At 35.5% G+C, this 15,164-nt stretch overlaps 1 protein-coding gene across 1 annotated transcript in view; it reads left to right on the forward strand.

Moving 5' to 3' along the window:
* The first annotated feature begins 1,003 nt into the window (after positions 1–1,003).
* Wnt10 (Wnt oncogene analog 10) overlaps positions 1,004–15,164 on the forward strand; it is a 41,205-nt gene continuing 27,044 nt past the window's right edge. The window contains exons 1-2 of the mRNA XM_028180021.2: positions 1,004–1,562; positions 12,642–12,889. Of these exons, the coding sequence (XP_028035822.2) occupies positions 1,468–1,562; positions 12,642–12,889 (343 nt within the window). The 5' untranslated portion in view covers positions 1,004–1,467. The remainder of the gene's footprint in view (positions 1,563–12,641; positions 12,890–15,164) is intronic.

The raw sequence follows: 15,164 nt of genomic DNA on the forward strand, positions 1-15,164 counted from the left end.
GCGGGACCACCAGTACTGATAGATGCCTGTTTATGGTTACGGCGAAGGGTTATTTTGTAAGCATTTAATTTTAATGATAATGAATTTTAAAGTGCTTAATCTGAAATAGGTCTTGAATAATCTGTTAACTCTTCAGATGGTAGCAAAAACTGTTTAGCCTTCATTATACTGTCTTCATAGTTATTTTTACGTAAATAGTCTTTTAAAAAACAAATGTATGTAAAATTGATAGGTATGTCAATTTCTTAATGGATATTGCGTAATTGTGTGTTCCATTTTAGACTTGAAGGAAAAATAAATTGAATACTAAAAATGAAAACAGATCAGAGAAAGATAAACTAGTAAAAAAAATCAACCCTCCTGTTTCTTTTTAATTAAAAACATTTTGTAAAAACGAAATAATTGATGCGACATTTTTTCTTTTTGACATTGATCGGTTATTTCCTTGAAGCGCGGGATTTTACACTCCACCCCTAGAAGCTTAGAGCTCAAAATATAAATAATAAAAAACGAAATGTTTATTCGTCCACGTGCTTGCGATTTTTAAGCCCTAATGAAGGGTTCATTGACAACCCTTAACCTTAGGGGTTTACATTGTGATGTATTGTAATATTTGAACCCTCTCGATTTGTTGTTGAATCGTTTCAATCAATGACAAATGTCATCATTAAAGTTTTTATTATTATAGTATCCCAATAAAATATATTTGGGAATTTCCATGTTATTTACAACAACTGTATGACTGATACATAGAGTATGTAGTTCCTAAAATTCTAAAGGTTTTTTCAATCGTGTGGCTTCACTTATCCATGTTTACTTTCCATTTTTAACTAAGTTTTGTCGATCGTTATTGGTTTTAAGTGCATTCAATGCCTGCTTGAAACGATGTCCGAATCCCTTGACATGTGCCACGGGAACGCGTCTCGTGACCGGGAACAATAGAACGGGGGCGACGTTTTATAGGCAGAGGGATCGCGTCCACGGCGTCACTGTCTAACGAGAGTTCATTGTGTGCAGACGACCGCGTATCACCAATAACATCGAAACTTTGCCGAAATAATAATAAATGTGCGCGAGGATATAGCGAGTAGGTGGGGCCGTCCGAAGACGCCCCTCTAGTTTTTTCGTCGGCGTCTGGGCGGCGCGAGGAGCACGCCTTGCGTCCCACGCGCTTGACGCAACGCCAGGCGAGACCGAACGCGCTACAACAACCGACGGCATCGAGCCGACAAATCGGTCACAACAACCGAACTAAACAAATGCGAATAACAAACACACCGTGAACTGTAACACAACGGAACACACGAAATCCTTATCGGTTTTGCTTAATTGGCAGTTTTTTTTTTTTTTAATATGAAAACCATGGTATCGGTAACGATGCGAAGGCAACAGTGAATGTAAAGTGCGGTCGACAGCGAAGTGACAAGTTAAAATGAGCCCGCGAAAAAGACAAGTGGTGTTGCCAACATGAAAAAAAATTTTTTTCTTGGGGAACACAGAATGACCGAGACATTCCATGCGGCCGTAATTTTTTTGCTGTTTCTTTTACTCAATATGGCAAGGTGAGTTCCTTAATGAGGACCCGTGATTTATATTACGTATTTAATTCACTCAGTAACTGGACACAGTGAAAGAAACGATTAATGTTTTGTTAAATCCGATCTAAAATATGTGATGGCAGCCATTAATATTGAAAATTTAATAAAAGCGTCATAAATTGTTATTTCCAGAACATTCTCAATGTAAAAGTTAAAGTAATCTACCTACGTCATTAAAATCGATTGTTTGTTTTTTCAGACCAAAAACAGTGTCGCTTATTTATATCTCTTATTTCCAATATAAAAAAAGCATTTTGGATATCTGTTAAAACACGATTTAAACATAATCAGTGAATTGAAAAGCGCACCTTAATGAAATACCACATGTGAAATTTACATCGTAAAAAAATCCATATAATACAATGGATAAATAGCTTAACAAAGTTATTAAATCTTTACTTTGAAATATTTTAATTTCTAAGAAAGGCGTGGTTTGGCTTCCAGAAAAATACCAACAGAAATAATAAATAAAACAACATACAACATTTATCTCAATCCACATTTATTACTCAGTTTTAGTATTAACTTTTTAACGACATGTTAAAAAAAACTGGAATCATATTGTTAGTGAATAGAACGACAACCCTAAGCCCAGTACTGACGTCACAAAGAACCAGCCCATGACAAACAGGGGCGTTCACAATGAACACAAAATGAAAACATTACGACGCCTAATCATGCAAAAGAGGCTAAGTACGCGATTACAATGATTCCAGCATAAAGATACGTTCACATTACACAATCTTTTGATATGTTAATAGTTTAGATGGTTGAAAAAATGTTTTTAATGCAATTCATTGAAGTTCACTTGTATTAAATATTCCATTGCCTGCCACCAAAAACTAAAGTATGTAGTAATAACATTTTCTTCACTTATGATTAATATTACGGAACAATTTTAAAAAGCCCTTAATCTAATGTACTCTTAAAACTGATAACTTATAACTCTTTTCCCAAGGTGTGTGGCAGGATTTACGTTGTAGATTTCTATGGGCTTAGATAACCACTTAACACCAGGTGGGCCGTGAGCTCGTCCACCCATGTAAGCAATAAAATAAATAAGTTTGGTTTATCGTATTTCATACTCTCAAAAAGTGCCAGACCTCAAAACATTGCGAGTTCTTTTTTGTGTAACAAAAAACGTAAACTTCACATTTTTTTGTAAATAAAGTTTTGACGGTAGTCAACAAAATATTCAAATGTAGGAATAACATTATAGTTGTGTATTACCACGAAAACTAATATATTTCAATCGTCTAAAATAATAAAAGCAAGATTTAACCGTGCTCAACAAGTTGCACAGCACCAGCGACTACAGAATAAAAAAATTAACAAAACATCGGCATGTATAATCGCACTTTATATTATTATCAGTTAATGACGCGCTCTGAATAATGAATGGTAATGAATGCAAATTTAAAAGGTGACAATCGTTCCGGCCCACCCAATAGCGGGGAGATTTACTCGCGCGGTATGTTAATGCGGACGGGGAGTGTGAACGAACCACGACAACTCCTGTTCGTCGAATAATTGATGTACTGACTACACTACTTTGAATATTTTACTTCTTCTAGTAGCGTAATGATGAACTGTATGTAGGTATTTCTAGTGCTTCAGTACATTTTCGCTCTTTTTTTTTCCTATTTCATTGGAACAAGGTTTCTATTCGAGCTGACACTCATTGATACTTTATCCACCAAGAAGACGACTGATACTTGCCTTAAAAAACTAACAAGTGCTGAGATGTACTAGTGATGTGCGGAAAAGTTTTATTAATTCATTAATAAATTAAATTCTTGAACCTGCATGCAATTAGTTAAAATGGGGGATAAATAATATCATTATTTCAACATAGCATCGGTGATGTTTGTCAAATTGAATGAAAAATATTTTGGAAAATTATTAATAATTTTAATATATGAAAGAACTAGAATTTCCTTAATTACTTATCCTTAAGATATAAAACTGAAGTGACAAGTATCTTTTGCACTCATCAACATTTATTTTCTAACATCTAAATAATAAATAAACAAAAAATAGTAATAAACAAAAATTCCATATCGAAAAAAGACAAGTTACGATTTTCTCCTGTGTTGTTGATGTGGGAAACACAAGATTGAGATAAAAACAAGTTCACTCAGATCTCGGATACGAAATAGCTTTGATATAGGTAGCGACTCCGAACTAAAATCTGGACCCGGTAAAAGATAAAAGATGCCATAAAATAATAAAAAAGTTGGGTTTCAGATACCCTTTGTGAACAAAATTTTGACTAATATTACCCGTTTTTTTTTCTTACTGTTTCGACTATTTTTGAGTCGCAAGATACTTCATCTTGAGCTTGTACATAGTACATAACTCTTTACCGTGTAATATAATAAATAGCTACCATCTACTACATATACGTTAATGGTACACGGAATTTCAATCAAGTCGGTCGTAACCACAATAAAAACATCTTAAATTTCCGTGAAACGCACAGGATTCTCGTGTTTCTACGGTATGTATTAAGGCTGATTTTCGTTTCTACGGCCACACGAGCTGGCATTTCGAATCCCGAGTGTTAGAGAAGAGTAAAATATTTGCAGAATTGTCGGCACGCGGAGTGAAGCAACGCAAGTAGCTGTAATTTGTATTGAAATAACTTTACTGAATGAATATCACCGCGTTTCATCGGAGCGGCAACTTCGGATTTATTATTTTTAAATTTTTTTTTTTTTAGCATCGCGTCGTAATTCTTGAAGAACGAAATTATTGTTTTTATCTTGCCACGCGGTATTTTTAAAGCAATTATTAAGTTTTGCGGCGATTTTAATTGGATCATTCGGGTTTAAAGACCTGTTCGCGGCCGTTAGCCGACTTCCACTAATCTCAGAACGTATTCCATATTTAATCGGAATGGTAATGATCGTAACGAATCGTTTTAAAAGTTTTTTTTTTTTCAAACGTTATACTCGTTTAATTGATGTACGAGAAATTTCTTGTACGACGCCATGAATATTAGAAGAACGCAGAAGAATGTAAGTACTTCGAATGAGAGATTCGTTTGAATATTTTTTTTTTATGTTCGTTCTAAGTCATTCTATATGCCTTAGGAAAATCTTTACCGTAATTATCACGTTAATTTTCATTTCTGCTTCACATAAAATAGTCTCACATCGGAAAGATGTTTTTATAAATAGTAGGTACATAAAATAAATTAAAATAAAGAATAGTTTCGTCTGTCTATTTATGTTCTTCAATTTACTTAGGAATTATTGATATTAGATTTATACTCGTAAATGAATAGGAAGATGCTGATTTTTTTTGCTTTTTAAAATTTTTTTATTTAGTCAAAAAGAGGCCATCATTTCTGTCATATTTAATTTAAATTTCGAACATTGTCCAAAAATGTTGAATATGGAAGTTTCGCGCCATCTTTAACTAAAAATGAAATCGACATGGCGCCAGTTAAGAAGATAGAGTATAAGTAAAACTAAGGCAGATTACTACGTAACGCCCCAAACGAGATTTCAGACTTCTCACTTATGTGACTTTAAATAAGGCTGTAAGCTTGTAGTAATTACGTAAACAATTAATAACTTAGATCCTGTTGGAACATTAACAACAGTGCAGTTCATCGAATTAAGTACTCGCATACCGGCGACCGTGGGAAGATGCGATAACTCACAGTTATGTAAAGCCGGAAAACTGTGTTTAACTTTTGTTAGTTCTTACAATCGTTGGGGTTCCGCGTCCAAAAACTTTTTATTGGCTCACAAACGACGAACCTGAAGCTTTATGTCATATAATGAAGCTTTCAAGCTGGTAAGGTAACAAATATTACAAGTCTCGTCACTATTAGTCCTGACGTCTCACAAGTTCATTGACCTTGGTCTGCGTATATTCAACCTCTGTTACATAGGTTGCCACATCCAAGCTGTGATGTCCATGGATTCTGATAAAAAAAACTGAATACTAGGTAGACTGTAAGTTCACCGCCCACAGGTTACTCGCAGGTTCTTCTCAGTGGGTCGCGATTCCAATCTAGTGGTAAATTCTGCGAAGCACTGCTCTTGCTAGGCCTAGTGTTAGCAAATCATCTCAGGTTAAGCCCGTGAGCTCACCTAACCATCCGGGCGTACATGATATAGCTTCTTACCAACGAATAGGTAGTAAAGAAAAACTGTGAATTCGATAATGACGCAATAAAAAAATACTAATGTATTCTTTTGGACAAGTAAAGTCTAGAGTCAAAGAGAATCTAAAATAATGATTTCGTATTTTCCGGAATTTAATCACAAAATTTAAATACACATACGGATATGCGTTCCATTCGTATTGCAACAAATTTATATATATACATATATATATACATATATTCATTCTACCTCAATCTATATCTATACTAATATTATAAAGAGGAAAGATTTGTTTGTTTGTTTGTTTCGAATAGGCTCCGAAACTACTGGACCGATTTGAAAAATTCTTTTTCCATTAGAAGCCGACATTGTCCCTGATGAACATAGGCTATTTTTTTAAATTTTTTTTTTATTTTATTTTTTTGATTTCATGTGTGTTTTAATGTTTCCGAAGCGAAGCGAGGGCGGGTCGCTAGTATTCAATAAAGCACTTAAATGTTTGGTCTATTTGAATAGATCACTCTGAATATTGCTTAGAACACCGCAACTTAGGGCTTATTGTACAAATTATTACAGTCTGTTGTCTGATTTTGATTTTCAATATTAATTATGCTTAGGTGTAAATTACGTTTATTTTCTGTCTCATTCTTTAGTGGAACGAAGATTGTTAATAAAACTGCATTCCACAGTCATTGCTACCAAGCTGCCAACAGTAATGAGTTTAGGACTAGCTTAAAGATTTTTTTATAAGCAACTAGCTGACCCGGTAGACTTCGTAGTGCCTCAATCGATAAATAAAAGACCTAAACTTTTCTATAAAATAAACTTAATACAAACAAAAGGAATCCATCCGACGGGGAACATTTCAAAGGAAAAACAAAATTGTTATTTTTATTTAAGTCCAAGCATTTTCATATTTACCTTTTAAACCTTCTCTGGACTTTCACAAATAATTCAAGACCAAAATTATCCAAATCGATCCAGCCGTTCTCGACTTTTAGCGAGACTAACGAACAGCAATTCATTTATATATAACTAGTCAGGTCATAAGTACTGTCACACAGTAAAAACTTTTCTTTTAGAATGCTGGCCACAAAAAAGTTTATTGAATTCGAATTTCGAATTGTTCACGAAAATAAAAATGTATACTTTTAGAATTTTACTCATTTTTAAATATGGAGTGGACGCTTAAAGAAGACCGTGCTGCAGTTATTGCGTTGCATCGTTGCGGTTACGCGCCAATTCAAATTTTTAACATACTGAAAAATCTGAATATAACCAAAAGATTCGTTTATCGTACCATCAAACGATACAATGAAGACTAGTGTAGATGACAGGTCAAGAAGTGGTCGCCCTCGGTCTGTTAGGACTCCACCACTGATAAAAGCTGTGAAGGCGCGAATTCAAAGAAATCCCAAACGTATGCAGAAACTGTTGGCCCTTCAGATGGGGTTAAGCAGAACCACGGTGAAAAGGGTGTTAAATGAAGACTTAGGGCTTCGGGCATATCGAAGAAAAACAGGACATCGTTTGAATTCTCGTGTAATGGACCTGAGACTGAAGAGATGCCGCGCTTTGTTGAAGCGGTACGCGGGAAAAAAATATCGGGAAATTCTTTTTCTGATGAAAAAATTTTTACCGTAGAAGAGAGCTACAACAAACAAAATGATAAGGTGTACGCACACAGTAGTGAAGAAGCGAGCAACCGTATTCCGCGTGTCCAACGAGGTCATTTTCCATCATCGCTCATGGTATGGTTGGGAGTTTCTTATTGGGGCTTAACAGAGGTACATTTTTGTGAGAAAGGTGTAAAAACGAATGCAGTTGTGTATCAAAATACAGTCCTGACGAACCTTGTGGAACCTATTTCTCATACCATGTTCAATAACAGGCACTGGGTATTCCAACAAGATTCGGCGCCAGCTCATAGAGCGAAGAGCACACAAGACTGGCTGGCGGCGCGTGAAATCGACTTCATCCGGCACGAAGACTGGCCCTCCTCCAGTCCAGATTTGAATCCGTTAGATTACAAGATATGGCAACACTTGGAGGAAAAGGCGTGCTCAAAGCCTCATCCCAATTTGGAGTCACTCAAGACATCCTTGATTAAGGCAGCCGCCGATATTGACATGGACCTCGTTCGTGCTGCGATAGACGACTGGCCGCGCAGATTGAAGGCCTGTATTCAAAATCACAGAGGTAATTTTGAATAAACTTTAGTGTCATAAGAATCTATGTTTTGTTAAGTTCATTTTGGTATATGAATGGTTACATAACGAATAAACTTGTTTCAATTATTTTACATTAAACATGTGACAGAATTTATGACCTGACTAGGTATATGTATAGAAGATAGAAGAAGAAGATAATAAATAGCTGTAACCAATTTTTATCTAATATTCATAGTATGTGCACCAAGCGAGAAAAGTAGGACATTTCGGCCGAAAGTTCGACATTGTAAAAACACTAAATGCAATATTGCAAATTACCCGAGCACAACAATGGCGGAGAAGCGGAGTTGCGTGAGAGCAGACGTAGACACTAACGCGCATGCGCACTTGTACCCAGGCAGGAAAAGTTAGACTTTCTTCCCTGTACAGCGGGAGGAAAACCGAACTTTCGACGTAGGTAGGAGAAAAAATATATATTGATACGGAACTCTATACAAAAAGCTATTTCTAGTTATAAACATTGTCTGTATACAAATGAAATGTTCTCTCGTTTGTGCTCGGTACAGGTTGATGATAAGAAATGTATATTTGTACGAAATTATATAGAGCGCGCCACGCCTTGTACTTAGTACTTCCATAGTGACACGTCCGAGTATTACTTAAGTTCGAAAATAAAATCAATATCGGCTTTCTTCTCTATCTCTTTATAGACTGAGACGGCCGTTGTACATTTGGCATTTTAGATTCATGTTTCAAGTCGAGTGACGATTATAATGCTATAATGTCATTGAATACCAGTGGGGTGGGTACTCGACGATTGCACATTATTTTTCATACCTATGCTGTATGCTGGTTACCTATGGGTTTATGCCAACGTAACCGAGTGAGTATGTGAGCTCACGGGGCTCCACCGCCAATCTTATGTATTAGTCAATCCCGCCATTTCTGGCTGATCTTTGATTTCACTATGACCTGATTGCTATCTTTCCACACAGGATCACCCGCTAGGGCAATCTAAAGATTTCTTGAAAATTTCAGCGAAATCGGTCGGTAAACACGCACACACAGCGACTTTTATATATATATGGATATTAATATGTGAATAGTGATGACTATGTATGCAATATTTGCGGCGGTAATCAATATGCAACATTTATAGCTCCCAACCCCGTAACATATTAGGCGAGCCGTGAACCGTAAGCAGATCGCTCACAAAATAAAAATAAACATTCATAATTATCATCGATACAATTTCTTCAAGTACCAATTACGGCCGCTTCTTGAATACTTACTACAAAATAAAATCGAACGGAAAACAAAAAACTGATGTACGCGGACGCCACTTTATGTAAATGTTTATCTCAATTTATGACATTGCTCGCGCTCATTTCACCATTAGAACGTAAACAGGAAGTGTCAAAGACTAAAATAAAATAAAAAGACATGTCTGGTCACGTTTCGTGTTTTCCATCAGATCAACGCGTCTCACACGAGATTCACTGATATATGCCATAATTCTTCTGTTATTATACCTACGTACTCGTTCTCATGGTGTGACTCAAAATAGTAAAATAATTCATAATGTTAATCTTTGTTTTGTGTTTGCCGTGTGATATTTAGAATTAGCTGTTAAATGTAACACACACTTTGTACACTTTGTTTAATAGAATATAAGAAAAACTAATGTAAAATCTTTGCAATTTTAAAGTTGTTTTTATATTTAGTGTAAATGATTAAGCTACTTACAAATATAATTAATTCAGATATCACACAAGCATACAATGATAAAAATATTCGCCACTAGAAAGGAACAAAATCAAACTACCTTCAACACGACAAATGGAAAACCGAACATAAGCATTGAGGGATTCAAATCACTTAACGAGGTACCTTCTGAAAAAAATTATTATAAAACATATTTAAAAAAAAACAATAACGTATTTGTAATAAGTAAGACAGACTATAACAGCAACAAAAAACTAATAATAAAAACACGTGTGGCACTCGGGGACTGCCGCTATTGCATAGCATTTTCTATCTACTTCTGCAATTATAATTAGACAATAATAATTAAATTTTAAAACAGTATTAAAATAAGACCGCGCTATATTTATAAACATTAACAAAAGCAAAACATTAACTGTCCCCCTTCACACTCATAAGCTAGACCGCGCAAGAGAGAGATGGGCAGAATTTTCATGATACGCATGCAGTGCGACGTCACGCCACTTCTTATTCACAAACACTACACAAGCGCAACGGGTGAATGTGTTGAACGCGAGCTACATGGTAGGCGGAGTTGGGGTGTTAAGTTTTATTTTCGTTACGGAATTTCTTGATTCGGTGGCCGCGCTCAAAGCCCGCGATAAAAGCTATGCAATAGCTTAAAAATAGAAATCCTTTAGATAAGTAGATAGTTACTTATTTTATAAGGCATTCGATATTTCGATGAATAATTTACACTATATAGGTTGTGAACTTCTGTCAATAGAATAGTGAATATTCTGTGATCTAATTTAGAGATATGATAAATGTTCAAATTGGATTAACGGCATTTGAAATTAATAAAAGCTGTTTGCGAATGACTCTAAATGTTTGTTTAAATCGTTATCGGAGTACATAGATATCAAAATATTGAAGAATTTAAATATTGAATCTCGAAACAAGATCGAATATTATGGCATAAAACAGGGGAGGCCTATGCCCACCTGTGGGCAACAAAGGGCTGAAGATACATACAATATTCGACGAATTCACGTTCAAGTACTTACTGCCTTTGCCATCCACTCATACTGTTTTTTTCTGCTTTTATCTATAATATAATATTTCGCAACTTAGATATCATGTAATAATCCCCTTTTGCTACTGTTTCCTATTAGCCAGGGTAAAATTTAATAGTAATATTTTATCCTATTGTATATCTTGTCTGATCTTGTAACTCCAGTACTTTCTTCAATGACCTGACTAATGTCTTTATTAGCCATATCGTCTTAATATGCATGCCTCATTAATACATTGGAAAAAAACCAGTCTTGTCGTATTCCAAAAAAATAATTAAGTCATAATTTAAACAAACCTAAAACAAATAGACCACAAACTATTTCTAAACGCTCAAGATAAAATCATATTTAAGAATAAATTAATTACGTTGACATTAATTACAATAAAGCGTCCAATTAGTTTAATAATTTTTAGAAAACGTTTTATTTATTGGCGTGTTCTTTAATTATTTTAAAGTTTATTTTATGCGTCGGCTGTGGTTTTTATTTGTTTCTCGCAAAGACGTTCTCTGTTTCACAATTAGAAGGAATATCCAATGCTTTTGTACGATAAATTAGTCGATAATGTGCTTGTTTTAAAAGTTGAAGCCCAGCACTACTTTCCGAAGAGGGTCCAAAATTACATAGGGCGTATTCTTTTTTTTGCTTTAGAGGCAGCTTTAGGTAAGCAGCGGCTTAGCTCTGCTCCTGGCATTGCTCAAGTCCATGGGCGACGGTAACCATTCATCATCAGACGGGCCATGTGCTCGTGTAACTACAAGGGCAATAAAAAAAAGATGGGTAGACGAACTTATGACCTTCCTGGTAAAGTGAACACCGGAGCCCATAGGCATCTATTTACAACGTAAATACTGCCCCTTTAATACCTTCCTTGAGACATGAGTTTTAAGGTATCAGTTCAAACAGCACAATTGCTGTTCTGCCCTTTAAACCGAAACGTATTACTGCTTCACAGTATAAACAAGCATAATGGTGGTACCTACCCGTGCGGACTCACAAGACGTCCTGCCAATCAGTCTTTACGCAAATAAAAAATTTTGCGAATTTGATTTTTTTTACACGATGTTATTCCTTCACCGTTCAATTGTGAATATATGTCAAGTACGTATTTCATCACAAAAATTAGTACCTTCCTGTGGGATTCGAACATCGTTACATCAGTTGATGCGAAACCTCCGGGCGTTTTATCCTTTAGACCACGACCTATGGTAATTAGTGAAATTTGAAAAACAGTTATTTTCTTGAAACTCCTATTTACTGCTGAATGCGCAATAACAAAATACTTTATATTATTATCTATTATTTAAATAAACTTTTGCAGATATTTGCAGTTGATAGCTTAAATTCAATTTAGATTTACATTTAAAGTGGATTTTAAGTTATGCTTATGAAGTATTTAATATTTATCTAAAACAAGATTTCCGCCAATGGTTAATTTATTTAAATACGAAGTTTTTATCTTTTTAGATGTGTAGTTATCTAGAGTATTGGAATAGACAAGTAAATCTTTCTTTTTTCGTCACAAATCAGCATCTTTGTTTTTTATTTATAAATAGCAAAACAAAACTATGCTATAAATATCCAAAAATGTTAAAAACTAAAATGCGGGTAGTTAAAAAATTCATTCATCCAAACTGTACGAAGAGAAACCTTTAATAATTAATAATTAAGAAGACTAAATTAAATATTAGTTTACCGGTGGTAGGACCTTGTGAGTGATGACCCTGCTTATTTCTGCCGTGAAGCAATAATGCGTTTTGGTTTGAAGGGTGGGGCAGCCGTTGTAACTATACTGAGACCTTAGAACTTATATCTCAAGGTGGGTGGCGCATTTACGTTGTAGATGTCTATGGGCTCCAGTAACCACTTAACACCATGTGGGCTGTGAGCTCGTCCACCCATCTAGCAATTTTTTTTTAATGTAGATAAATGACAAGATTCTGACTTTTTTTTGTGTTGATTTATTTCTAGCACGCGAGACAATATGTATTTAGGCCACCCGAAGCTCAACGCTGCACTAACGTGCCGTCTCGTTGGAGGTTTGACCAGAGAGCAGAGATCCGTTTGCCACGAAGCACCGGATACAACTGCCATAGCCTTTGAGGGTCTTCAGTTAGCGGTCAAGGAGTGTCAGCATCAGTTCCGATGGCATCGGTGGAACTGCTCCAGTCTATCTGTTAAGAGCAGTAATCCTCATTCCAGTGCTATAATGAAGAGAGGTGAGTTCGTAATGTTCATCATTTTGAGATTTACTTTTAGTAGTAGAGAAGGGCTTGGCTATGCTTGTGAGCTTACACATGTCTATGCTATGGTAACTACTTACCATTAGAACCATATGAACTTCTACATACAGTGACATTAAAAAAAAAGAGATTGCTATGTTTTTTTATGGAATTTCATCGGCAGTTGTTTTTCAATGTTTCTTCATTTCAATCAATCGAGCACATCCATCTGATTAGAGAGCTACTAATAAGCACATCGAGCTTGGCGTTGTTGAGTTTTTTTTAACGAGTAGGTATGTATTATTCTCAAAATCTCTGAACCTCATTATTCAAAGACCGTCCGTTCCATTGGATTACCGCTGCAGATTTCGGAAAAATAGTTACATATGATAGAGTCACATTTGCCAGAAACAAAAATCCCAAGGGTGCTTCTTACACTTTTTTTTTAAATCTTTATACTAGAATTAAAAGGAAAGTAAAAAGGTTTTGAGGGCTAAAGCAGCTAAGTATAAAGAAAATAAAATGGGATCGATAAATCTGGTAGCTTTGTACTAGGTTAGCCAAACTGAAAAAAAAAAGGATTCATGATAAATAGTTTCGATAAAACATTTTAGGCATTGTTTAAAACTGTCACTTCATTCAGTTCTCGAGTCAGCGGCTTAACTCTAAACATAAACCCGCTTAATATACTTTTTAAAGTCGGAAAAAATGCAAGTTTCTGCATTCGGATAGTTAACAGTAATTAATAATACGGCCCTGGCATTTCGTCCTTTGTCGGTGGTTACGGAAATACAAAAAAAAAATATACACATCCATTTTATTTAGTTCAATTCAACCAAAATACTAGTTTTTTTAGAATTACCGCTCGCTTTTAAAACTGTTTGGGCTATAATTCGATAGGAGTGAAGATTACATTAAGCCAATTAAACTGGTCACTGACGTACTTTCAATTAGCGGACATGCGGCAAAAAGATAACAAATGCCATCTTAATTGGATATTGTTTACTGGTTCGGCGACTAACTTAAATATATGTTCACTTTGAGCGATTGCGTCTCATGAAAAAGAGTAAGAGGGAGGCTTCGCATTAAACATTTGTAACGGCATCAAGAAACGGAAGAAAGAAAAGTTCAAAAAGAGAAGCTTGTTATAAAATGACAACATCGTATAACTCAAATAGTGGTGGTTAAGGAAGAGAAATCTTTTTTATTACTTTGTTTGATGGAGAGAGCTCACTGTCTTCACGATTTCCTAACTCCATAGACATCATAATGTGAATGTCGTCACCCATCTCGGCCTGTACAAGGTCGAAGACTCAAGTATTTTACATGGCAGCTGTCCCTTCAGGATGGCAGGATGGTGGTACCTAACCGTGCGGGCTTACAATATACCCTTAAAACTAGCACAAGCTAATTGCAGTACGCTGATATAATTTTACTGGTGGTAGGACCTCTTGTGAGTCCCCGCGGGTTGGTACCACCACCCTGCCTATTTCTGACGTGAAGCAGTAATGCGTTTCGGTTTGAAGGATGAGGTTGCCGTTGTAACTATACTTGAAACCTTAGAACTTATATCTCAAAGTGGGTGGCGCATTTACGTTGTGGATGTCTATGGGCTCCAGTAACCACTTAAGACCAGGTGGGCTGTGAGATGGTCCACCCATGCAATAAAAAAAAATAAAAAAAACTCAAAAAACCAAATGCCCCTTTGGCGCTACTACCTAGCGTAGCGGAAATATCTTTTTGTGTTATCTCTCGCTCTAATGGCGGCGAGCCTGTGACGTCAGAATCAGAAGTCCTTCTTCGTTATTGGACAGCTACGCCGTAAAACTTGGGTTTTGAACGTATTGATTTCTAACATGGTGATGCGATTTCTTTTTTTTTACGAGTATTACCTAACGTAAAGCAATCGTCCTTGCTCATAGGCTTAATAACATAGATACTGCTGCCAACCCTGAAAACATTAGACTGATGTAACTTATGATTTCACACGGAAATCGAAATGTAAAAGAATTTTGAATCAAAACAAATGTAATCTGCAGGAAAAAATCTAATTACACTCTGTTGTAATACAAAGATTTTTTTAAGCCTGATCATTATGAACGACGCGGAGTATTATAACCAAATGGTTAAAAAAAAAAGATATTTATTTGATTGGTGCGTATTACAGAAGCTTAAAATAATCATTAGGTAAGATGAGAATTTGAAATAGAATTAATTATAAAAAAAAAAAAACTCTCGGTATCGGACATTATTTTAAGTTATTTCGCTTGGA

This window comes from Bombyx mandarina, chromosome 04 (genome assembly GCF_030267445.1).
Source record: "Bombyx mandarina strain Sakado chromosome 04, ASM3026744v2".
In the NCBI taxonomy this organism is placed as follows: Eukaryota; Metazoa; Arthropoda; class Insecta; order Lepidoptera; family Bombycidae; genus Bombyx; species Bombyx mandarina.